Source organism: Podarcis erhardii (assembly GCF_964252035.2).
Source record: "Podarcis erhardii genome assembly, chromosome: 3".
Taxonomy (NCBI): Eukaryota; Metazoa; Chordata; class Lepidosauria; order Squamata; family Lacertidae; genus Podarcis; species Podarcis erhardii.
The window spans coordinates 56,698,773-56,724,753 of record NC_138507.1 but is presented as its reverse complement, the minus strand read 5'-3'; the positions used below and the strand labels follow the sequence as shown (position 1 = coordinate 56,724,753).

Genomic DNA, 25,981 nt, shown 5'->3' with positions numbered 1-25,981 from the left:
GAACTAGTGGGCATAATCCACATTGGTGGTAATACCCAACCCAAGAAACAAGTCCCACTCCATTTGGAAGGGAGTTTCTTGTATGCCCATTCTCCACATATCCACCACAACCATCGGGTCTGAGGTTTTTGGTACGGGGAATACAGAAGGCGAAATACCAAAAGGGGTAGAGAGTTCACAGTGCAGTATGTTAGATTGCCTTCTTCTGTCACAGTTATGTTCCACACCACTTTCCATGCATGAATAAAAGGAGGTGCACAGGGCAAGGCATTCCGAGTTCGATAGGTAGTACCGTGTGCCCAGGTATGACTATTCTTCTTATAATCCCAAGTATAGTGACAATGAGAAGAGCCTATCATGGGAGAATCAGCTGCATCTGATGATTTATGTACACAGAATTCCCCTTGTACAGGTATAACTCGTAATGGTTTAGTTGAGTTCCATCCGGGGAAATTCTGTATTTCAGTTTGGTGTGGCATTTCGCTTACCATACCAATAGCATCTAATGGTATCGGTAATAACGGCATACCTCCCTCTGAATCATCTGGCCCAAGAGAGCAAACAAGGCAATTGGTCCTATTTGCAACATTAGCTACCATTTCAGCTAAACCTACCCACATATTGTGGTCATGGCTGAATCCATATTTAGCCAATTTGGTCAGATTCAAGGACCCTTCCCCTTCCCAAGGGATCAGGATTAATAAAATCATGTTGATGTCTAGTATATGCATTCCTTCCACAAAAGATTACCTTATTGTGATAGCAAATAATTATTAGCCCCAATATAATTCCCCCAGTGACAGAAATGGGGAACCACCAAGACCAAAACATATATCCCGAGGATCCCCAATGAGTAATATCTCTGATAATTGTTCCACAAGGGGGGGGGGCAGTCAATCAATTGTATTAGAGAATCTTTCCGTTCACAGTCGCTGGTTCAGACGCTCCTCAAGCTTCAGGCGTGCGCAGGTCAGCCAGCTTCCAGGTTGTGGCTGCAGCAGGCCGGTCGTCAAATGTTGCCCGTGACCTAGCCCGTTCCCGGTAGGGCTAGATACAGGGGTTTTTGGAGAGAGTTAGTTTTAAAGGATTAGAGGGGTCACCTTTGCACGTCCAACTGCCTTCAGACTTCTTCAAACGAGAGTGATGAATCCAGGGGGTCACCTCAGCTACCTTCACCGCTGTTGGAGTAGAGAGCAAGACGGTGTAAGGTCCACGCCACTTAGGTGCAAGTGGATCACGTTTCCACTCTTTCACCCATACGCTATCGCCAGCCTGGAACTGATGAATCGGCTCGGCAATGCTGCACGGCGTGCGCTCGAGGGCCCACCTGTTAAGAGAAACAAAAACACGGGAGAGAGATTGCACTTGTCCCTGTGTCACATGATCTCCTATTTGTTTAAGGTCAGCTGGAATATCCTGAACAAAGGAGGGCGGTCTCCCATACAGGAGCTCAAAAGGTGACAACTTAAGTCTTTTTGTGGGTGCACACCGAACACGAAACAGTGTTATGGGTAACACATCTACCCTTCTGAGACTTTAGACATATTAGTGGGCTTCTGGCATGCCCTGCGGATACCTTGCACAAGTGTCTGGCGGTAGGTGGTAAGTCTGGCCAGGTGAATTGCATTGTTTGGATCCCAATTAGGATCTTCCAAGGGAAAGTTATCTTGGAGATGACGGTCAATATTATAAATATTTCCCGCTCTGGCCTGCTCACGCAAATATATCTGTGCCTTTTCAATTATGTCTCTCCTTTCCTCAGTGGTGAACAGAGTATTTAGGAGCTGGCGACAATCTGTCCAAGTAGGGCTATGAGTATTTACTATTGAAGTCACCAAGTCCATCATAGCCTGAGGTTTTTCTGCAAAAGATGGGGTGTGTGTTTTCCAATTCATCAGATCTGTAGTTGTGAATGGAATATATTGCAGGGTCGAAGTTCGAGGTGGCCGTGGTCCGGGTTGCCCATTAACCAGCGCAGGCTCCTCAAGTGCATCAAATACTCTTCTAAGAGGGGCTACTACGTGATCTTTCTCTTCACTTTGCTCTAGGGGCCTCAAATCATAGGGGATGGTATCTGTCGCAAGGCGTTCTTTTAGCAGCTTTATACGCCTGGCTGTATTGCTTGCTGACCGAGCAAGGTCTCCCTGTAACTTCTGTAACATTTCTCTGGGACTTGGATGTACAGGGGTTTGGGGTGGGCAATCAGTTGTTCCACTAAAGGAGACTGTAGATGGAGGTCTATTAGGAGTCACAGGTGGAATAACCACTTCTGCTTGGGCTTTATTATAGAACTCCAATGCCTCCTGAAGATATTTATCATAATCTATCAAGGAATCAAGCTCTGTGACTCCACTCCCATTATTCATTCCAGTTTCTTGCCTTGGGGTTACAACTGGTGGAGTGTTTGGATTAAGCTCCCTTCGATGTGGAGCATAGGGTGGAGGTGGAAGCACCTCTTCCTCTGGCCCCTCAAAAATGGGTTTGAGTTTATTTGGCAAGATTCCTTTCCTAGCTTCGGCTTTTACAGCCAATAATTTGCATCGTTTGACTTTGCATTCCCTTATCCATGGAGGATTTTTATTTAATGTGCTCAGCCAGGAATCTATATATGGAAATTGTTCTGGGCACCCTCCAGTTTCTTTGGCGATATCAGTCCAAAGTTTGCTTACTAAATTTATATCAAAGGTTCCCTGAGATGGCCATCCAGTAATTTGTTTTGGCCATTCTAGTTCACATAACGTTCTCAAGCGCTCTGGCATCATTTTGACTCCATATGCCCCTGAGAAGGCTTTCTTAAAATTATTTAACATACACTCAAGAGGTGTATTTTCCCCCTTTGAACCCCCAACTCCCATTGTATGGCCCTGTGAAGTATCCACTCAGTCACTCACAGACGCGCTTCGTGGGTTTCCTTGCCTAGTGAAGTCGGCCTTACTAGGAACCGAAGTACTGCCCACTCCACACTCAGGTCAGCTACAGATTGCTCTGTACTTTCTCACACATACAATGCGCTGGATACTTCACCACACTCTACCTCCCAATCCTTCCCTTTCCCTACACCAGATCACCATCTGATGTACCCAACCACCTAGCGTACTCAGTTTCCCCTTACTGAGACGCAGAAGTTTGATCAAGACTTCTCTTCCTCCCAATTAATTGGAGGGCCAAAAATCCCTTTGTGCACTTACCCTTGGTTGGTTCCCTGTTTCCCCCGGTCCGTCGCCGCCAGTGAGCAGGGTATCAGACAGACGAGTCTTCTGCGTTCCCCCTGGAAAAAATTACCAGTGCGCGCTTTGGGTAAGCAGTTGTCCTCTCTCTTGTACCCTGCCCAGTAGGGCGAAGGGGCTGCGTTCCAGCAGACCACTTATCCGAGTCACGGCACCATAAAATGTAGCACCCTGCTTGTGGTTAACGCTTAGCTGGAATGAAATATTCAACGCAGCAATAGAGAAATTAAAATAGTAATTTATTTGTCAGACAAATAAATAAGAGGCTCAGTGGTACGTGGTTACCAAGCTCTGGCCTGGCCTCCTGCCATTCTGGCCAGCACTTATATTCCCTTAATCCAGCCCCCTTTGCTCCTCCTGTGGCTGCCTCTGTCCAATCAGCCTGGTTGAAATTCCTATTGGCTGTTTGCTAGAGCCAATCACAAAAGATACACCCACAAAAGATACACCCATTTCCTTGCCCTTATAAGGGAGACAAAGAGCTATATATATGACATATAAGTAATAATATATCTTACATGGAATCTTAATTACCAGCTCACCTCTTGCCCTTCTTGCCCTATTGCCTTCTAAAACAGATGTTTAATCTTACATTTTTATGTTCAACAGATGTCAAGGATCTTGAGTTTCACATCAACATTGAAAGATTTCCTTCATTTAATGTTTCTAAACAAAATGCCTGACAACTATATATCAAGACTGCCCGGATGGCGTCTTCTGTCTGGCAGGGGGGGGGGGGCTGGTGGCTGACTTAATTTCAGGATAAATACAACTCTTACAACCATATGAAATAAGAATCTAGCATTCCTTAAATCCTTTGCATAATTACATTTAAGCCAATATATTTAAGCTAATATATTTCATACATTTATCATAGGTAGCCTCTTAAAAGAATAAAGCTTCTCAAAGTGAAAAGGAAGGAACTCAATAAAACACAGCTTTTAAAAGAAGCCTCTTCAGTTTGCACCTCCCCCTTTCCCCCTCCTCTCCAGCCTCAAAATAAAATAGGAAGAAGCTGCTTCTTCTGCCAAGCCAGTTGCCTTTCCAACATTTAACACATTTTAACCTTTTTTAACTCTCTCAGTTTAAGAAACAGCTTTAGAAGAGACTTCCCCAAAAATGCTCTCTTTCTTTCTAGCTAAATGTTTTTCCTTCCATTTGCTCCTGGCCTTTCAACCTTAGAAAGAAGATCTGGCTCATTTTACTGGGAGGCACATTAGTATTATCTTCCCCATTCCTAATGGTGTTTTCTCAGCCTTGGGGCAGCATATGTAATTCTCCCTTTTTATGACTTTGAGAATTGTTTTTCTACTATAAATCAATGGGGCCCTCTTGTCTTAGGAGGAAAAACATCTTGCCAAGGTTCTTTTAGGCAGCTGGTCTTTTGCCTGGCATGAAACATTTGAAAATCCTTTTTTTTTTAAGCTCATTTTTAAATACAAGCCTTGATTGAAATATATAGAAGCTTTGATAAAAATGCAGGCTTATGGTTAGATGCCTCACTGTAACTTTTAAAGAAGTTTATTCTTTTGCTGAATCATCCTTGTAGCTAGAAACGTTTCCTAATGCTTCACTGGAATCTGTCGCATTTTAATTTGAATCCATTGCTCTCCTGTACACAGGAGGAAGAGTGAAAAACAGTTCTTCTTTCGTGGCAATATTTTAAAACTAGCAACATATTCCCTCTTAATCTTCTTTTTCTCTAAGCTAACATACCAAGCTCTTTCAGGGTTTCCTGATGTGATTTGTCTTCTAAAACTTTTATTATCCTCATAGTTCTTCCAACTTGTCAATAATGTTCTTTTTTGAACTGTGCTCTTCAGAACTGAATACAATACTCCATCTGTTATCTCCCTCATCTTTTCAGCCTACTCTCTGCCTACAATTTCCCTTTAAATTTTGTGTAATATCTGTGAAGCTACTCAATTTTCTTTCATGTTTCAAGGCTTCATTTTGCAGCCTACACAGCAGCAATATGCCTAAACCTCTCAGGGTAAAATGGCCACATTTTAATAAAGTTCAATAAAGTTTTGTTGAAGCATTGTGAAAATTTCTCCTTCTGATTTTTTAAATATTATTTAGGAAGATTTATATACCATTTAATAATAAAAAATCTTGGTTTTTGTAATAGTATAAAATATTCATTGAAAATGAAAATGAAAGCAGACTGCTTTTCTTGTAATGATCAGCATGTTTTAAAGGATCATTTATCTATCTATACACATACACTATCTATCTATCTATCTATCTATCTATCTATCTATCTATCTAATTAAAAAGCAAGTTCCTCTGACAGACTGTCCTATGGCTAGAGCAAGGGGGGAAAACCAATCCTTGATCCCCAGTTTGAACCTTACAATGTCTGGTGTTAAGCAGATTTTTTTTCTTATTGTTTTTGATGGATGCAACAGTTCTGCTCCTCCTCTGCTTATTAGCAGGTCCATATCCTTTAGGAATTCTGCTGTTTCAACCTGTTTGTCGTAATAGTAAATATGCATTGTCTTAAGATGTAATCACTACTTTAAGTTTTAAAAGTAATGAAATTAATATTTAGTTTCTATTCTTGAGAATTATGACTTCTGCATCTTCTTGAGGAGTTTTAGCCATTATTGAATGAACAATGTATGTTTCATATCAGTGGTGGCTGTATGCAATTGTTTTAGCTACTTAATACATGCAGCTGCAGTAATGGTGAACGAGGCATAGAAAAATAAATGGGCCATATTTTCTTCCCAAGAACTCCGTTATCAGAGGTCATTGGGATTTATTCAAGAATGGAGAGCCAAAAGAAGGCAATAGATGAGCTCCTTACAAAATTTGACATAAAGAAACAGCATGTTGCGTAGAGCTGGTTGTCTGGGGCTGTAGTCCAGCATTTAAGTTTGAGAAAGAAATGTGGATCATATGGATAGTCTATGTGGGCATAGTCTGGAATTATGGAGCACTAAGTAATAATTCTAGAGACCAAGAAAGATAAATTTAGTATTCTCTGGAACAAGAGTGACACTTTGCATTTGAAAAGCTCCGGGCAAAGATGAACAAAATATGATTAAAAATGGAAGGATAATTATTTCTTTGAAAGCGAGCATTAACGAAACAGTTTGCTGAACTGACATACAAAATTGTAGGTTAAAAAAAGCAACAAAATAGAGGAGAGATAAATGACAGTTTTCTTCATGGAAAATAGAGCATTTCTGACTTTGAGCTCATTGAGGTGGGAGCTACACACGGAATACAGGACTGTCACTGAAAAGTTTCAAGTTTCCCCCTCTTCTTGCAGCAGGCAATTTCTACACATACTCCCACACCCCTCTCTATCCCACATTTTGGCAAGTAAGGGGTTTTATCTGAGTTTAAGGACACATTCCAGCCAGGCAAAATATCCAAGGAGGGTGCAAAGCTGGGCTGGTGAGGAATGTGGCCCTAGCAGAAGCCCTGAAGGAAAAATAAGAGAGGTTTGAAGGAGTATATTTGACTCCTGAGCCTAGATTTGCTCATCCCTGAGCTAAGACAACTGGCATATTATAGGACATTTGCACTCCGTTTGCCAGTATATTTTTTTAGTGCACACTTTTAAACCTCCCTGGGACTCAGTTGCCTAACACAAAGTGGATTTGTAATACAGAATGGAGAATAAAAACTCTGCTGTTCATGTTCTCAGTCAATCAATCAATCTACAGTCCCTTGAAGAATAAAAATCAAATGAAATGTCTGAAATTGAATGATATGTTAACTATTGTATCATTACTGAACAGCAGTCTTGTCGCTTACTGTTTCAGTTATTTGTGTGGTGTGTGTGTGTGTCTATCATGTGTGTGACAAAGCTTATTATATATATAACATGCTTCTTTATACAATTCTCTAAGACTGTTGTTCTATGACAGCAAACAATAGCTGTTTCAAGCATTTGTCATTCTACAGTTTTTTCTCTCTTGCATATCAAAGTGATTGATTTTATATTTTGATTGGCAGGGGCAGCATGGCATGTATTGGGAAATTTCCATTTCAAAGCATTAACAATTACATTAAAAGGCTCACAGATTGCCTTAATATTTCTGTAGTTTTAAAATAGTTATTTCATAAGTTTAGGGGATTTTTTAAAAAAAGAAAAAGAGAGAGATGATAAATGCATATATAATCATACTATTGCAAGTGTTGGACTTGTAAAATATCAGGATAATTGTACTACTCACATTTCCAGCAATTTCACTTACCTCATTGCTAACAAGAATTGAAAGGATAGTGCATATCGTGCAGGGCAATTCATTCTAAAAAACTAGTACAGAGATACATACAGAGCTTGGATTCTAGTAAACTATTTTTGTGTGACATGAGCAGAACGTGTGCATATTATGCCCTATTTTTACATATAATAAATCGGAGAGAGCTGAGACGCAGTGAGGAGCATGTCCACATGCAAACAATATCTACATCAGGGGTGGAGAAAAGGGTCTGGTTGGCAGGCCAGAGACATATCTCCCACATTCCCACTTGGGCCAAGTCTGTCAGGTCAGTAGGGTTGTCTACCTGGCATCACAGTGAAGTCAGGTGACCCATTTTGGCCTGTGCAGTTTAAAAGCAAATTGTACAGGCAAAGTCCCAGCGGCCAGCTGATTCTTCTCTACTTCCCCACACTTGATGTCATATATGATACCAGGTATAGGGGCAGGTGGGTATAGCTTGACCAAAATGCCTCGTGGGTCAGATGGGGAAGTCTGGTGGGCCCATGTGCCAGTGGTTTCCCAGTTTTGGTCTGAATTGGGAGCTCTTCTGAGGCAAAATAGATGATCTCTGAGGTGTGCCAAATGGAAGTAGGGTGCTCTCAAAGCCCCATGGCTGCTTCAGAGCTCCCAAAGAACTTAGATTTGGGCTGCCTCTTAATAATAATAGTAATAATAATAATAATAATAATCATCATCATCATCATCATCATCATTTATACCCCAGCCACTCTGGGTGGCTTCCAACAGAACCCTAAAATACAATAACCTCTTAAACATTCCTTCCAGTAGCACCTTAAAGACCAACTGAGTTAGTTCTAGGTATGAGCTTTCGTGTGCATGCACACTTCTTCAGATACCCTGAAGCTTTCGTGTGCATGCACACGAAAGCTCATACCTAGAACTAACTCAGTTGGTCTTTAAGGTGCTACTGGAAGGAATTTTTTTATTTTGTTTTGACCATGGCAGACCAACACGGCTACCTATCTGTAACTCTTAAACATTAAAAGCTTCCCTAAACAGGGCTTCTAAAAGTCTGGTAGTTGTTTTTCTCTATGACATCTGGTGGGAGGGCGTTAACATACCCCCAAGTTCTCAAATTAAGGACAGTGGAGAAGGAGATGAGGGTGTAGTCTTCTGTCAGGCCTAGTGTCCACCTAGAAGATAACTTTTTCAGGGTTCCCTTTTTTATTTCCAATCATTGGGAGGGATGTAGAAGGAAGGGTCTTGTCTAGTAAACAAAAAACAAACCCCCCCACACAAATTGTTTTTATTCATCATAGCTTCTTAAAACATGCACCAATCCTTCTGAAATTTTTCATCATACTTATCCTGGGGCACCTTTGTGATGCGTGGTATTTTCCTACAAATGTCCCCTAAACCACAGGGTTTTAATTCTATCTCACCTCAAAATCAAGTTCAACAGCATGTAGCACAAAGCTACCTGTACCTGCACCGTTAAATAGGCCTGACCTAGCCAAAATGAATTATAGTCTTAATGTGGAGTTTTAAAGATTTATGTAATGCTTAATAATATCTCTGTGTCACATAAACACAATGTTGTTGGAGTTGGCATGAATATAGATTAGTGCAAGGACAGACATCTATCTCAAACACAAAGCATGTTGCTGATTAGTTTTGAAAGACTCTGTTAATAGTAATACATTTCATTTCTATATTCCTGTACTTTTTCATTTCTAACTTCAAAGCAATATTTTATCAAAAGCTGAGCTAATATATAAAATATCTCCCACAAAAGTCTCTCCATAACGGTTTCCAGGGATTTTGATAAGAAGCAAAAGATAAGCATTTGATGCATCAAAGACTTAAGTGAACCAGACCACCTTGTAGGCCCTTTTGGCATTCACTCCTGCGTAGTTTATTTTTGCTTCTGGTTATCCCCACCCCTACCCCAGCAACACAGCATATTGAGGATAGCTTTTTTTCAGCACCTTTCTTACCTCCTCCTCTTGCAGATGATGGATGGGCAGGCAAGCTCTTTCAGAGTCAGCATTAATATGACTTACTACCTGTATCATCTTTGAAGTTTAAGTGTGAAAATACAGATCCTTGCAGTGCATTTCTCCAGAGAGGGTCTCATTTGTGTAACACCATGCCTTGTAACTCAAGTGCATTGCTATATTTAGAGCTTCCCATCACCAGCAGATCAACAGGCTGTTGTTACACTCAAATCGACTTTGAAGGACACTTGGCTGAAAGCCAGCACTCTTACTCCCCTCCTCCTCTCCATCTCTTAAAAGATACTTGACATCACAGGTGGAAAACATGAGATGCTGCAGAAGCCACCAAAGACCATTCAGCACAATATGCCTGACCTTTTTAGGCTTAACATTAAATCCTTCTTATTTTTCTCATCACATCTTTCAATCCTTTACTCCTTCAGAAATAAATCTCAGTGACTTTTAAAAGTTAAATTTCACTTTAGAAAACCACCTTTTTGATTCAGGCAATTTCCCAGGAACCTTCCCCATAAACCTGGGATTCTGCACAGTAGCAGGTAGGATAGGGCCTGCAGAAGAAAATGCGGTTTGGGAAACTTTAAAAACAGTTCTTTGATATCACAGATCACCCTTGGAAATGCTGCTAAGGCCTAAATAAGCTGCATATATTGTGGCAAACTGAGTGTGCAATCTCCTTGATCCAGTAATTCTTTATGTGGGCTGTTAGCATGCTTTATTCTTCCCATTTATGCATCTCTGAGGTATCAGGCTTGGAGTGAAAGAAGAAGCTGTTGTGACATGTTTGGGAGACAGAGACAGGCTAATGCAATGGAAGATTCCAAAAAGAGGCTAGACATGTAAGAGGCCTGGACTGCAAATCCTATGTACACTTACCTTGGAATGAGTTCTTTTCAGCCTACTTGCTTGTAAGAAAACACAATGTGCCCTTCTTAAAATTCCCTGTTCCCATCAAATGCTGAATACATTTCTCCCACACTTCCAAAGATCATACTTCCGTGTTTTGTTTTTAAATCTTCCCACATCAGTGCCTATTGCATAATATTTCTTACTCCAAACATCATGTTTCTTTGAATAAGCTTAAGAAGTTCCTGGGCCTGCCAATGTATTTGGAGTGGTCTATGAAAGCTTACAGGACACACCATCCAGATATAACTTAAGTCCAGTTCCATATAGTGACTAAACTATGTAAGGACACTATACAGACAGGGTGGAATCCAACTGGTGTCCTTGCGCACATGGAAGGACTTATGGTTCAGAAGAGGCATCTTCTAGAACAAGATGGAAGGCAACATGGGAGCTGCAGGGGGAAGTGGGCCTTGGCAAAAATCCAGTCATACACAGAACCGATGGTAGTTGCTGTTGGACGTACAAGGGGAAACATTACATTTTATAAACAGGTGTTCATAAACAGTCAGAGCTTACAATATTAAGCATTCCTTAACAAGCATGTGTGTGTAAGAAACTGCCTTATACTCAGAGCATTTGCCCACCTAGCTCAGTATTGTCTGTACTGACTCACAGCAGCCCTCCAGCATTTCAGACAGGACTCTTTTCCCAGAGGTATCTGGAGATGCCAGGGTTTAAACCTAGGACCTTCTGCATTGGTCTGCCACAGAGCGATGGCTCTTTTCTGAAGGTCATGGGTTTATACCAAGGTGCTAGATTTAAGGACTTTTAATCCAAGCAGTATCCTTTGTACATGCAGAATGTATCTGTCTTGTAGATATACTTTTGGTGGATTGAACTGATCAACCTGAGTTGCCCATGCACTGTGGAGTGAAAAGAAAAATGGTCTAAGATGGAGTTACTCATGTGACTAAACAGTTTAATGGAGATACCATTGCATTTTAGATATCACCGAACTGTATTGTTTGTCATACAGGCAGATTCAATTTGGTTTTCGTGCAAATTCTGTCAAGTTTCTAAACACTCCCTTACCCTTCCCTATAGTTTTTGCTTATATTTATGGAAGCAATATGCAAAATGACTATGTGGTTTCTAGCTCTTGAGAAAATATCTGTTTTATAATATTCTCAGTCACATTTGCTAGGGCTTCTGAGCACACGCTGTGCTTTTTCAGCCTTTGTAATTTATTATTTCTATTCCTTGGTTTAACTATATTTTTTTAAAAAATAATATTTATATTATTTTGCTCATGCAGTTGGAAAACCTAATGTGACAACTACAAAGCCAATAAGTAAGTAATATAAATTGTTGTTTTCTTTTGTTTTTAGGTTATCAGTGATACCTTGTTCTCACTGAAGCTCTCTTCATATGACTAGTCTAGATACACTACATGTGTGTGTGAATAAAGCAGGAATTCAACAGCAAGCTCAGTTCTTGACCTGTGCATCATTAATTGCTCACAGGAATAAATCCTAATGCATACTGAGAGCATGTAGATTCTGTTTGTTTTATTGGAGACACTGGATTGGATCCAAATTGGCCATCTGGCAAAGGGCTTCTTCCATTCATGGAAGGCACTGCAATCCAGTGGAGGTTCCCTTGCAGAGGAAGGAGGATGAGAATATTTGCTGCTTTCTCTTACCTCCTCAATGCAGCCACTTGTGCCACCTTCTTATGCTACTCTAGACAGGCCATCACACCCCAAAATATGGATCTAAGCCCCCCCCCTTTTTGCTGGTTTGGTATTTCTATGTTGGTTTGCATTGTATTGCACATACAGATAAAAACCCTGCAAAAACCTTGTGTGCATGTTCTTCCTCATTTGAGTAGGTACACGGCAAGAGAGAGAGAGAGATAAAGAGAGAAGAAAACGAAAAACAGAGTTTCTGATTATCTGTGTTAATCTACACTGGGCCTGTTCACTTTATTAATTGAACGGATGTGAATAGATTCAGGGGCAGGACTTCCTCTTGCATTCCCATGATCCTCTTCCCACATATTCAGTTGCATGAACAGGGCTTAAAGTGTATTACTTCAGTCATGACAGCTCCAATGCCTCCACACCATCACTATCCCAACACAAATGCACATAGAAAATCAGGCGTCCAGAGAAGGAATCTGGCCTTGACTATATCTTGACACCTAGTTTTTCTATATGTAGGGGATTTAAAAAATGGTATGGGAGCATCCAATTATATAAGTACCATCTGCAGCCCAGTGGTGTAAAACTCTGGCACAGACTGGGTGGCATGTATACTGTTCTACAGGGTATAGTCCTCGAAAAACTGTATGAAGACATTCCTTTATTTGACTCTATTTTAAGGGCTGGCCCGGTTTAAAAGCTAAAGAACCATAGAAGGGGAGGAGAGGAGGTGTTTTAGGTTTTCGACCACTAGTATTCAGACAACAGTCTCAGTAGACACACAGGTTACTGTCCATATCTTTCTCACTGCAGTGAGCTATACTATATTTCTCTTGAAAAGGAAAGTAAATATTTCTTAATTTACACCTATACATATACATAAGCCATTTTAATGTAAATTTGTGTCTCTTTTATCTATAATTTTTTGGCAATGTGTCAGCGACCACGCCAGATGCTACGGTTTACTAAGCTTGAGTCAGGAGCTCACATACATTCTTCATCAAACTCATTCCAGGGTGGGAGCAGGGGGACGATGCAAAATGAATATCTTCTACTTTCAAAAGTTGCAGGTGTTGCTTGTCTAGTGTTTCTCCAATAAGACTACATGGTAAATGACTGCTTACCTGAACAATAAGCGAACCTATTGGAATACAAGTGCTTAGGGGCACTCTAATTTTCCTACTCATATTGAGGCCAAACTTAGATTCACAAAATGTTTAGGGGTATACATACCCCTGCGTCCTCCCGAAAAAAAGCACCGGGGATACACAACCTGATTCAGAGCTTCCCATGCACACACCGGATTCTCATTTGGACATCTTGCCCTGTCCTTTTAAATTCAAGGGAAGAAGCAGACTGGCTAATGCAAGGGGATGCAGGCATCTCCTTCTCCCATTAAAATGAATAAGGAAATGCCTCACTGAATTGCAGCCCTGGCATATATTGGTTGGAATTCAATGTAGTTCTTAGCGGGTATGCACATGGGGATAAAAGTCTGCTCGTGCACAAGACTTTCCCACCCTTTCCACCTCTGCAGGCCCCACAAATGCTCCCTAAGCCAGTTCTGTAGTTTTCCCCAACTCTTCAGAGCAGATTCAGGGGACACGGGTAATAGAATGGGGAAAAGTTCCATGGCACGAGCAGACCTCATTCCACACATGCAACAACCTAGTTGAACCCCGCCCTTGTGTTGATATGTGCTATCAACTTGGCCAGGCAACATTTGCTACCTTTGCATTCTTTCTGGGTTTGGGTCCTCTTAAGTTCTTATTTTTCCTCAAGTGTGGAAATTGATCCTCAAAATAAAAGATCTATACATTTTAAGTGAGACATGCATAGTGAAACAGTGCTTTTTGCATTTATTCCTTAGAAGAAGAAAAGGCGAAAAAAGTGGTTCAACAGAAGAAAGCTATTCCTGAAGTTAAAACAAAAGGTAAGGTGTTTCTGATTTTACAGTGTGGCAGTAAATTGACCTGATGTTCAAAGAACTCTGCCTGCTGTAATTCCGTAAGATGCAAAGCCAAATCATCACCTTTTGATTCATGTTTTAGAAGTGGAAGAAAAGAAAAAGGTAACACATGAAAAGAAAGTTATTCCTGAAATTAAAAAGAAAGGTAAGCTATCTGCACAAGTATGACATTGCTAGATCATTACTGAACTGAATTTGTATGATGGATACTTGCCTCGTTGGCTGGATTCAGATAAGCAGGCACTTTAGCCCCTTCCTCTCCTCCCCCTGCCCCCCCCCATGCAGGGGTGGTGCAATGGAGCTACGTTGTTGACCCCAGAATTGCTGCCACTTACCTGAATAGGGTGGGTGGTGTAATGGTGAGGTCAGGCCTTTTTGGGTGGATTAGCAGACGCAATGCGGTGCTCCCATCGATGTACAGGTGCAATGCTGACCTCACCACTGACCTGCTCCTGCACCATCCAGGTAAATGACAGCAATGCCAGTGTTGGGAGGGAAGCTTTGTGGCAGCATCCCATTGTATTTGCCACACCTAGCCCCATGCCTCAAATCTTCTCCATAGCTTCCTCAAACCCTCTGGGGCAGATTTTGGGGTGTACAGTGAGGCTGGGGATGGAATTTGCTCAGACGATGGTGTCGCTTCTGCTGATAGATCGACACAGCTGAATTTCACCCAAAAAGAACAAAGCATGTGGAAGCAATTTGGGTATAGTGCTGACCTAATTGTGTAGTTTTGCCTGGGAATGTACTGTACATCTACCTGGCATTAAGGCCTTTAAATATTGAGTGATTTGGACTGTTTTACTGGGCTTTATGTATTCTACAAACTTTTTTGTAAGCTGTTTTGCATTTGTTTTATAGAGAAAAGCAGGATATGCATTTCAAAATAAACAAACACATTACTTGGAACCAAGATGCAACAAGAAACCATAGTTTAGCACTACATATGCATGAGCACCAGTGAGCCTTGGGGTGGAATACAGAAGCGCGCTCTCTCTCTCTCCCTCTGTCTGTGTGTGTCACACACACACACACACACACACACACACACACACACACACCATCCCCTTTGCTCCTATGAAGTATTTGTCTACCTTTTATGAAACCAAAAATTGGTACATGGGGTCCTTATGAGACAAAGCCATCTTTTTATTTTTCTCTTAGAAGTAGAAAAAGAAAAGGAGGTGGTAACCCATGAGAAGAAGGTTGTTTCTGAAATTAAACCAAAAGGTGGGCTATTTGAAGGTGCTTGTTTTATATTATATTATTCAACCAGTTTTAGTTGGGGTGGGTGTGTTCACGACAGCAATAGCATACTGTACGACATGGGTCAGCAAACTAAGGACCGCAAGCCAGATCAGGCCCAATTGCCTTCTGGATCTGGCTTGCGGACGGTCCAGGAATCGCCGCGTGGATCTCCAACGTGCACATTCTTTCCCTCTCCCTCCCTCTCCCTCCCTCAGCAGGGAGACCCTTATTCCCTTTACAGAGCTACAATTTACAGAGTGGTTTAAAAATTGACCCCCCTTTCCAGGGAAATCTGAGAACTGAGGCTCTGAGGGGAGAAGGGTCTCCTAATCATAACAACTCTGGGCACCCATAACAAACTACAGTTCCTGGGCTCCTTTGGCAGAAGCCATGACTGTTTAAAGTGGTAAGGTACTGCTTTAAATATATAGCGCAGATACAGCCCTAGTTTGACCCAGAGGGATCTGGATTGGAAACCTTGTTCTATGACTAGGAAAGTAAAATAGTTGGGGAGAAGCTATTTAGATCAAAGAATGTCACATTTTCTTCCTTGTGCTTGGTTGAATGCACATTGAAGTGTGTGATTCATATTTCTAGCATATAAAATGGCTTCCTTTTAATTATTTTTTAGAAAAAAAAGAGGAAAGAAAGAAAGCTCCTGAGAAGACAGCTGTCCCCGAAGTTAAAAAAGCAGGTAAGAAATATCAATCTGTCATTCTCTTCTCTTAAATCCCATTATTATATGTGTACATTTTTAGACATTAAAAGTTTAAATTAGGTAGGTATGTAAATTATGAGCTCATTAAATTCTGATTTTTTTAATGTTATGAATTCAGTGTTTTTGACAGAAATGCTTCTCACTTTTATCTAGTTTTCTGCTTTATAGCTAAACTGCATTTTAATATGTTCTTTATTTTGTTTTATAGTATTAAATATTTTAAAATTGCTACACCCTCTACATCTACAGAGCAGGTCTGCTTAGGCTTGCAATCAATAAAACAAAATAACTTCTAGATGTCAGTTGAAGATTTCTATTAGGAGAGTGACATATGCAGGCAGTTCTTTAGATGAAATAATGAGCATAAAAGCCAAGTCCTACGTAAGAATAACTATGAGCACAATACCAACCAACATACTTAGTTACCTAATGAACAGAAGGAAATAGATGTGAATGTTTGTGCTCACAGATTTAAAAGGTAAAGGTAAAGGACCCCTGGACAGTTAAGTCCAGTCAAAGGCAACTCTGGGGTGTGGCGCTCATCTCGCTTCAGGCAGAGGGTATCAGCGTTTGTTTGTACAGACAGCTTTCTGGGTCATGTGGCCAGCATGACTAAACTGCTTCTGGCACAACGGGACACCGTGACGCAAGCCAGAGCACACGGAAACACTGTTTACCTTCCTGCTGCAGCAGTACCTATTTATCCTATTTAGTTGCACTGGTGTGCTTTTGAACTGCTAGGTTGACAGAAGCTGGGACAGAGCAACAGGAATTCACCCCATTATGCGGATTCGAACCGCCAATCTTCCAATCAGCAAGCCCAAGAGGCTCATTGGTTTTGACCACAGCACCACCCGCTCACTTTGCTGACCTTTACCCGCTCACAGATTCATGCTGCTTTAAACATGTTAAACTTTTTTAGCTACAAGGACATCCACAAACATCCAGCAACAACATTTCATATAGATGCAAGCTTTTGCATGTGCATCTTCTTGTGGCACAGTAGCTTCATTCATAAAAGGGTGCTGTGCATAATGCCCATTGCTGGATCCAGCAGCTGGGGCTGGTGATTAAGATCTGTGCACTTAGTACTGAGCACTGCTAGTCTCAACTGTGCTGATTGCCTTGGGAGCCCTGGGAGGAACCGGCAGAGGCTATATCTCCCTCCCATATACTCAGAATACTTGCATTTGGTTAAATTGTTCCATCCTACCCACCAGCTGTGCTGATAGTTCCTGGAGATCATTTCATTTTAATTTTATTATTAAGAGCCCAAGGAGATGCCGTAAATACTGAATACAGTGGTACCTCGGGTTACATACGCTTCAGGTTACAGACTCTTCAGGTTACTGGCTCCGCTAACCCAGAAATAGTACCTCGGGTTAAGAACTTTGCTTCAGGATGAGAACAGAAATCGCACTGTGGCGACGTGGCAGCAGTGGGAGGCCCCATTAGCTAAAGTGGTGCTTCAGGTTAAGAACAGTTTCAGGTTAAGAAATGACCTGAAGAACGAATTAAGTACGTAACCAGAGGCACCACTGTAAAGCCATTGAGCTCAATATTACAGTATACTGACTGGTGTTGGCTCTCCAGGGTTTTAGACATCAGGCTTTCTCTGCCCTGCCAGGTTCTGCATGTGAAACATCTGCTCTTAGTTTTGACACTGCTGTAGTTTAGAACCATTGAAATGTTTTTATCATTGAAGATGACTCTTGAGTTTTGCCTTTGCTGTTCAGCAGTCAACTCGAAAACCACATAAGCACCACACTGTGCTGTGGTTCTGTGATACTTAAATAATAACATTTTGGTGTTAGGCAGTGAGGTTGATGGTCCATTGTCGTAAGTGAGTGAAATGGGTGTCTAGCCTTCATGTCAGTTTGTCAGTGGATGTATTAGCCTAGTATGGTTGTTTTTGGAGGTAAAATGGTATTACCTACCTTGAGTGAGTTGCCAAAGCAAAGGTTTCATAGTCTAATTCAATTTATGTGTGTAAAAAGTCATCTCAGGACTGGATCTAAATCTCCCCAAAGTAGATGTTCTCAGCTAAGATAAAAACTTAGGCAGCACTGCATCAGTTGGTTCTTCTGCTGCCTCAGGATGTTGTAATGGCCACCAACTTGGATGATTGTGGAAGAGATTCAGATACATTCAGGAAGAATAAGGCTATCAACAGTCACTAGCTACTATTAATCTCCAGTACTGTATTAGAAGCAGCATGCCTCCGAAAAGCAGTTGCTGGGCAACACAAGCAGGGCAGTTTTAGTATGTTCATGTACTGATTGTGGACTTCTCATAGACAACTGGTTGGCCACTGTGGTAACAGGATGATGAACTAAATAGGCCTCTGGTCTGAACCAGCAGAGTTCTTGCATTCTTAAGAACTTCCTTGTTCAATGCAGAATTGGAGTCAGCCTCCTATGTGTATCCCCCCCCAAAATGCACAGAGCTACCTTCAGTATTGCAATAAATGGGGAAGCCATTCATACCTGTAGCAGCTGATCTCTTATGGAGATTTGGGGAGTGTCTACACAAATTCATTCCCAGTCATTACAATATGTTGATATAAGCTCATGCTCGTTGCACAAAGAAGGATGTTATTGAAAGTGCATTTTAAATTCCAGAAGGCAAAAAATTTAATTGAGAAACGGCTTTTGTAACATTATGTAAATGTCATATGTAGATATTATAGTATAATATAATTTATAACAATATGGCTACTAGGCATATATAAAAATTGGTTTGCCTATGTGGAACTGAAGCTCTGTTTTTCCACACCAGTCCAAAATCGTGACAAATTAATTCAGCCTCTCCATAGCTACTAAGCCTATGGCTGTGATTTACAAGCAAAAAACTAAAATAAAAATGACAGTGTGCTTGCACTTAAGCAATAATAAGCTTCAGTATTAGACATGATTTACCCAGATTTAAGTTTCATTAAGCGGGGGAAGTATATTTATTTACATGCAAAGGAGTTTAGCACTGTGAGCTGTTAGTTCTTCCATTTATTTGGAGTTTTAACTCAACAAAGGCTCAGGCCTCTCAAAATGTAGTATTTGAAAACCATGCAGCTATATGTTACCTGGAACATTTAAAATACATTAGCACTAAAAACAAATGCCACTGAAACCATTGCTACAGCCATTTAACCCTTATCCAGCTAAAAATCATAGAATAGAATCATAGAATCATAGAATCATAGAGTTGGAAGAGACCACAAGGGCCATCAAGTCCAACCCCCTGCCAAGCAGGAAACACCATCAGAGCACTCCTGACATATGGTTGTCAAGCCTCTGCTTAAAGACCTCCAAAGAAGGAGACTCCACCACACTCCTTGGCAGCAAATTCCACTGTCGAACAGCTCTTACTGTCAGGAAGTTCTTCCTAATGTTTAGGTGGAATCTTTTTTCTTGTAGTTTGGAACCATTGCTCCATGTCCGCTTCTCTGGAGCAGCAGAAAACAACTTTTCTCCCTCCTCTATGTGACATCCTTTTATATATTTGAACATGGCTATCATATCACCCCTTAACCTCCTCTTCTCCAGGCTAAACATGCCCAGCTCCCTTAGCCATTCTTCATAAGGCATCGTTTCCAGGCCTTTGACCATTTTGGTTGCCCTCCTCTGGACACGTTCCAGTTTGTCAGTGTCCTTCTTGAACTGTGGTGCCCAGAACTGGACACAGTACTCCAGGTGAGGTATGACCAGAGCAGAATACAGTGGCACTATTACTTCCCTTGATCTAGATGCAATACTCCTATTGATGCAGCCCAGAATTGCATTGGCTTTTTTAGCTGCCGCGTCACACTGTTGGCTCATGTCAAGTTTGTGGTCAACCAGGACTCCTAGATCCTTTTCACATGTACTGCTCTCAAGCCAGGTGTCACCCATCTTGTATTTGTGCCTCTCATTTTTTTTGCCCAAGTGCAATACTTTACATTTCTCCCTATTAAAATTCATCTTGTTTGTTTTGGCCCAGTTCTCTAATCTGTCAAGGTCGTCTTGAAGTGTGATCCTGTCCTCTGGGGTGTTAGCCACCCCTCCCAGTTTGGTGTCATCTGCAAATTTGATCAGGATGCCCTTGAGTCCATCATCCAAGTCGTTGATAAAGATGTTGAATAAGACGGGGCCCAAGACAGAACCCTGTGGCACCCCACTAGTCACTCTTCTCCAGGATGAAGAGGAACCATTGATGAGCACCCTTTGGGTTCGGTCAGACAGCCAGTTACAAATCCACTGAGTGGTAGCATAGTCAAGTCCGCATTTTACCAGCTTCTTTACAAGAATATCATGGGGCACCTTGTCAAATGCCTTGCTGAAATCAAGGTAGGCTACATCCACTGCATTCCCTTCATCTACCAGGCTTGTAATTCTGTCAAAAAACGAGATAAGGTTAGTCTGACATGACTAATCATAAAGGCTGTCGTTGAAATTTAGAAACAGAACTCTCTCCTAACCTTACAGAATTGTCCAAAAAGACTTCCTGGGTAGCAGTGACAGCCACCATCTATTTTCTCTAACAGTACCTGAGTTAGTGATGCCACATTATGACAGAGCGTTGTTGCATCTGAAGCATTCTGGAAGCAGTGGTGGACTTTGGGGTCTCGAATTTCAGCAGCACCCTGTATGGTGCTAAAATTTGGTGCCCCCCCACTCTGTTCTACAGTATTGTTGTGGCACCCCTTGCAGCACATTGCCCAGTGCGACGGAACCAGTTGTGCTACACTGAAACTGCCTCTGCTGGGAAAATATGACAGCCTGCCTGGCTGCCGATTGCAGCAGTTTGAAGTGGTTCTTCAAAACAATCCCATTTCCTTCCAGACGTTTTATCCATCACTGAATCTCCCAAATTTGCTAGAAAAGTTTCCAGTGAACCATTTCAGTCTGGCCTATGCAAAATCACTTGGTACAGAGATCCTCCCTCCCCATGATTAAAATATCTTTGAAAAGTATACCAGGGACTATAATGCTTACTTACTAAGCTGCATTCATCAAACTGCTGACTTTGGAACAGCCTCACTAGGGAACCATGCAAAGGCCACAACTTGGTCTCTTGATTCCAACAGTTGTACCCACATATGAATTAGTTGTGAATCATCCCTTTGGATTGCCTTTCTAAATGCACGCTCACATCAATAAATAGTAATGTTTTCATTGAGACTTACTAGAAATATTATACTGGGAATAATGTAAGTCTAGCAGCAAGAAGCAAAACACTGTGGTGCCATAAATAATAAGAGTTCTTAACAAAAGTGACATGGGGAATGCATTTTACTGTAATCCATACAAATAGCAGTCAATGAATTGAATACAGAAAACAGCTATATTAAATGCAAGTGCTACTATCTAGCTGTTTCAGCTACATGATCTAACCATTGCACACATCTATGTGCTTCTGAAAGGCACAAGTCTGAAAAAGGAATAATAGGCCCTTGCTCAAAGTGAAAGACCTTGGCTGGATCTAGACATGTCTTTTAAAAAAAATGTTACAGGAAGATACGTCATAAAGCTCATAATGTAAAATCCCATAGGCTATTTTTGACTGCTCCACAGCGCTATCTGGTGTCACAAGTTTCTAATTCAGTTATAACAATATATGTTAATTAACTGAGTGTAGCTCCTTCCCTTGGTTCTCCCGTGAGGCTGTGGCAGATTGGCAACTGGAAAATCTGAATGAAGGTAGTGGGATAAAAATTCCATTAAATAGGTACCCAAAATTCAAAAGTTATTTCTGTGTGTTCTGTGAAAGCAGCAACAGAGAAATCCCAGACACCTTTAATCAGAAGTAGGCACAACTTTCCTCATGGAGCCTTACTCCTTAGTACATGTGCTCAGGATTACTTGCCTATAATGGCATGAGTTTTCATAGTTAATTAGATGTAGAAGTGGTGTATTAGTTTGTTTCTCTAATCTGCTTCACAATATTTTTTTTCAAATGAGTACTTAGAAAATGTACCTTTCCAATTCTGTACTGCCTTTTTAAAATGGATCATCACAGTCAACATTTCACAATTTATTGTATTTCAGACTGCATATTATGTAAGAATGCAGTTTTTCCCCTTCATATTCCACTTGAAGAGAATTATGCAATACGAAGTAAAAGTATTCATCTGTCTAGTTACTAACAGTTTATGACTCACTTTCCAAAAGAATCTGCCAAAACACGATATAAGCCACCCCTACAGATCTGTGTTTTTCTTAATTTAATAAACTGTAGTGTATATATATATATATATTCTAGGTACACATGCTGCATATATGTCACACTTTAAATAAATTCTCTCTGTTTGTTGATTTGATACACCAATAATTCTTGCCACATTTACCCTTCAGATAATGCAGCACAAACTGCACTTTTTAATGTGTGGTCATAGCAACTAGGTCTCATTTCCTGAGATGGTTTGTGGGATTCTTTTAGATAAATTGTTGGTTTTTATTTGCAGCATTTTGCTAAAAACAACGGAACACAATCTGTCCAACACAGAAGTATAAACGCTGCTTCTGATAGGAATTTCACCTTAGAAGCTCGTTAAAACTTCTTCAGTGCTTGTCTTATTCTGGTGCATGCCCCTCGGAGGGCAACACTGCTAAATAATTATTTGTTTACATCCCTTTGGTTGTGCACCAGTTCAAAACCAGAGGTCATTGTTTTCTCAATGATTTGAATACAAATATATTCTCTCTCTCTCTCCCCCCCCCCATTGGTTATCAATACTTCACCCCACTGTCCCAACATTCTGTTGTGCTTATATGACTAAGACCTGGGGAATTTGACATCTCCTGGTGTATATATTAGAAAGGCAGACAGAGATGAAAGAACTACTAATCGTAAGAGTGGGGGGCATGGTAATCAGGAGGTAAGATGTGACCCAGTCAAGATGGAAGGATTATATAAGGATAACAGAGTAGCCAGAGTGCAGCATCTTAGTTGGAATAAGGTTTGTCTATTTGTTAGGCCATTGTCCACACTCTAATTGTGTCGTGGCCTGTGGCTTTTCGCAACAGTTGCTAAATCAAAGTATTTGTTGGGACTGATACTGTGTGTATGTGTTTAATGGCTGATATACAATCAACTCTCAACTTACATGGGGGTTAAAGCCAAAATTGTATATAGTCAAAGCAGACTCTCTCGGAACCTCCGATTGCTCATACCTTTGCCACTGAATACTCTCCATGCACCGCAGATACTCTCCCAAGGTGAGTGCAATGGATGGTTGCATCCCCTTCGCAGATGCCAACCCACTTATTATTATCATTATTATATTTATTATTAGCCAAGCACGTAAAGCTGAATTCAAGTTGTGAGTCTGTGGTACATATTTCGGAATATATATTTCTTGTGTTTAACAGTTTTTATTTATTTATCATGGGTTGTTGAAACGATTTTGCCAATGGAAAGAAACTTTGCACATTAAATCAGCACATATTATCCAGTGCAGTCAACTCATGCTGGTAAATCAATTTGGGGGTCTGTGGAGAAGATCAAACCTAATTATGGAGGCTGTTGGAGGAGGCCAAGGGCATGGTCTCAGACACATTGATTTGTCCCCATTGAGTCATCTGCACACAACTTATATAAAGAAGAGTTAGGAATATAGGAACATAGAAAGCTGCTTTAAACTGAGCCTAATGGGACCATTGGCCCACCTTGCCCAATACTGTCTACACTCTATTTCTACATCTGATTCAGATGGGGGGGGATTAGAGCCCACATATTAATAATATCTCAGCCCCCAAATCCCTTAGTGACAGAACCAGTGGCTTCATCCTCTTCTTCTTCATCATCTTATTTTTATTATTAACATTGTCACTTAAATTTCTATACCGCCCTTCATCTGAAGATCACAGGGTGGTTTACAATATAAAAGCACAAAAATAGCATATAGATGTTAAGTAGCATAGGGAATAAGATTCAATCAAGGCAGTCTCAGTAGCAAGGCTATGGGGAGAAGCACACTAGCTCCTCTCCCTTTTGTCATCATTTCAGTTGCCTTTCAGTTGCCCTAAACGGCCTCAGCCCAGTATACCTGAAGGAGCGTCTCCACCCCCATCGTTCTGCCCGGACGCTGAGATCCAGCGCCGAGGGCCTTCTGGCAGTTCCCTCACTGCGAGAAGCAAAGCTACAAGGAACCAGGCAGAGGGCCTTCTCGGTAGTGGCGCCCGCCCTGTGGAACGCCCTCCCATCAGATGTCAAAAAGATAAACAACTACCTGACAAAACAAAATAAAAAAAATCCTTCCAGTAGCACCTTAAAGACCAACTGAGTTAGTTCTAGGTATGAGCTTTCGTGTGCATGCACACTTCTTCAGATACACTGAAACAGAAGTCACCGGACCTTTCTATATAGTGAGAAGGTGGGGAGGGGTATTACTCAGAAGGGTGGTGGGAATGGGTGATTGGCAGATAGCTGCGATGAGCCTGTTGACGACTCTTAACGACTGCAATAGGTCTGCAATAGGTCTGCAAGAGTCGTCAACAGGCTCATCACAGCTATCTGCCAATCACCCATTCCCACCACCCTCCTGAGTAATACCCCTCCCCACCTTCTCACTATATAGAAGGGTCTGGTGACTTCTGTTTCAGTGTATCTGAAGAAGTGTGCATGCACACGAAAGCTCATACCTAGAACTAACTCAGTTGGTCTTTAAGGTGCTACTGGAAGGATTTTTTTTATTTTGTTTTGACCATGGCAGACCAACACGGCTACCTATCTGTAACTGGAACTACCTGACATTTAGAAGACATCTGAAGGCAGCCCTGTTTAGGGAAGTTTTTAATGCGTGACATTTTAATATATTTTTTACTCTTTGTTGGAAGCCACCCAGAGTGACTGAGTAGACCCAGCCAGATGGGCAGGGTATTATTATTATTATTATTATTATTATTATTATTATTATTATTACTTTTGGAGGGTGGCTCTCTGAAGTAGGGAGCTTATTGCATTTGTGGAGGCTCCTGTAAGTTTTCCAGGGTTCTAAAATATTCAGGAAGCCTCCCTGGATGCAAAAGGAGCTAGTAGGGGTGTTAGAAGGCCGTGATTTCTGTTCCAACATGTATTTGTCAGCACTGTTTCCATTCTTTTGCAGTTTGGTTTCTGTCAAATTATACATCAAATAATAATCTGCCAAATACTATGTTTCTGTCATGCTGTCGGCTATGCAATACACATTACATAATTTACACTTATTTAAATAAAAATATAAATATATAATTAAATATAAAGGAAACGTCTAAACAATGTATAAAACCCCCATTAAGTATGCATCATTTGTGAACTTCTAAAAGCCAGCGATGTGAACAAACACCAATTGTATTTGCTCAGTTGATTCCCATTTCTGATCACAGAAGAACCTGGAAACTTCAGGAATTTCTGCTTAATTTTCCATTTTTGTTGGAATTGTCCTACATCCCTAGGATCTTGCACGCTCATCTCCACTGGCTTCCTCATGTGTTTAAGTTACTTTTATAGGTAATGCCTCAAGTCTTTAAATAGTGTGTTCATTCTCTCTGTGTTACACCCACTAATTTCAGTGAGGCTTACTCATGAGTAAGTGTGTGTAGGTGTGCAGCCTTTGTGCTTTATTGTGAGGAGGATGAGAGAGAATGAATGAATGAATATGGGACTGATGAAAGATATATCACTTGCATGCACAAATATCTACCGATTTCCCAGTTGTTTTCTTTTTTTTTAATCCCTCATATAGCATTTTGCAGGCAGAACCTGATAATAAAATAATAAAAATGCAGCTTGCTGAAAGGAGGACCTCCTTCAGTTCAACATCTGTGCTAAAGAAAAAAACTAAAGGAAGGCGATGCTGTGTCTCTTTGTGAAGACTTTTTACCCTAATGCCTCCCTTGGCAGGAGTTCTCTTTAATATTGATTGTGCACTATTATCAAAGCAAAAACTAGCAGTAACTGAAGCCTGTGTGATGGAAGGAGTGGAGGAGGTTTTGAATTTCCAGGGCACAAACACAGGAGTGTGTTGGACTTGGAATACTAGATAGGGGTCAAAGGAGGTAAAGAGCGAAGTGGGGAGACTCTGCTGGAGGAACAGATGGGGAAATAAGCAGGA

General features: G+C 41.0%; 1 protein-coding gene across 11 annotated transcripts in view; it reads left to right on the top strand.

The window, feature by feature from the left end:
• TRDN (triadin) overlaps positions 1–25,981 on the top strand; it is a 184,928-nt gene that overhangs the window by 90,753 nt on the left and 68,194 nt on the right. For all 11 annotated transcript variants that reach the window (XM_081856168.1, XM_081856167.1, XM_081856172.1 and 8 more), the window contains 5 exons: positions 11,591–11,626; positions 13,848–13,910; positions 14,029–14,091; positions 15,111–15,176; positions 15,826–15,888. In XM_081856168.1, the coding sequence (XP_081712294.1) occupies positions 11,591–11,626; positions 13,848–13,910; positions 14,029–14,091; positions 15,111–15,176; positions 15,826–15,888 (291 nt within the window). The remainder of the gene's footprint in view (positions 1–11,590; positions 11,627–13,847; positions 13,911–14,028; positions 14,092–15,110; positions 15,177–15,825; positions 15,889–25,981) is intronic.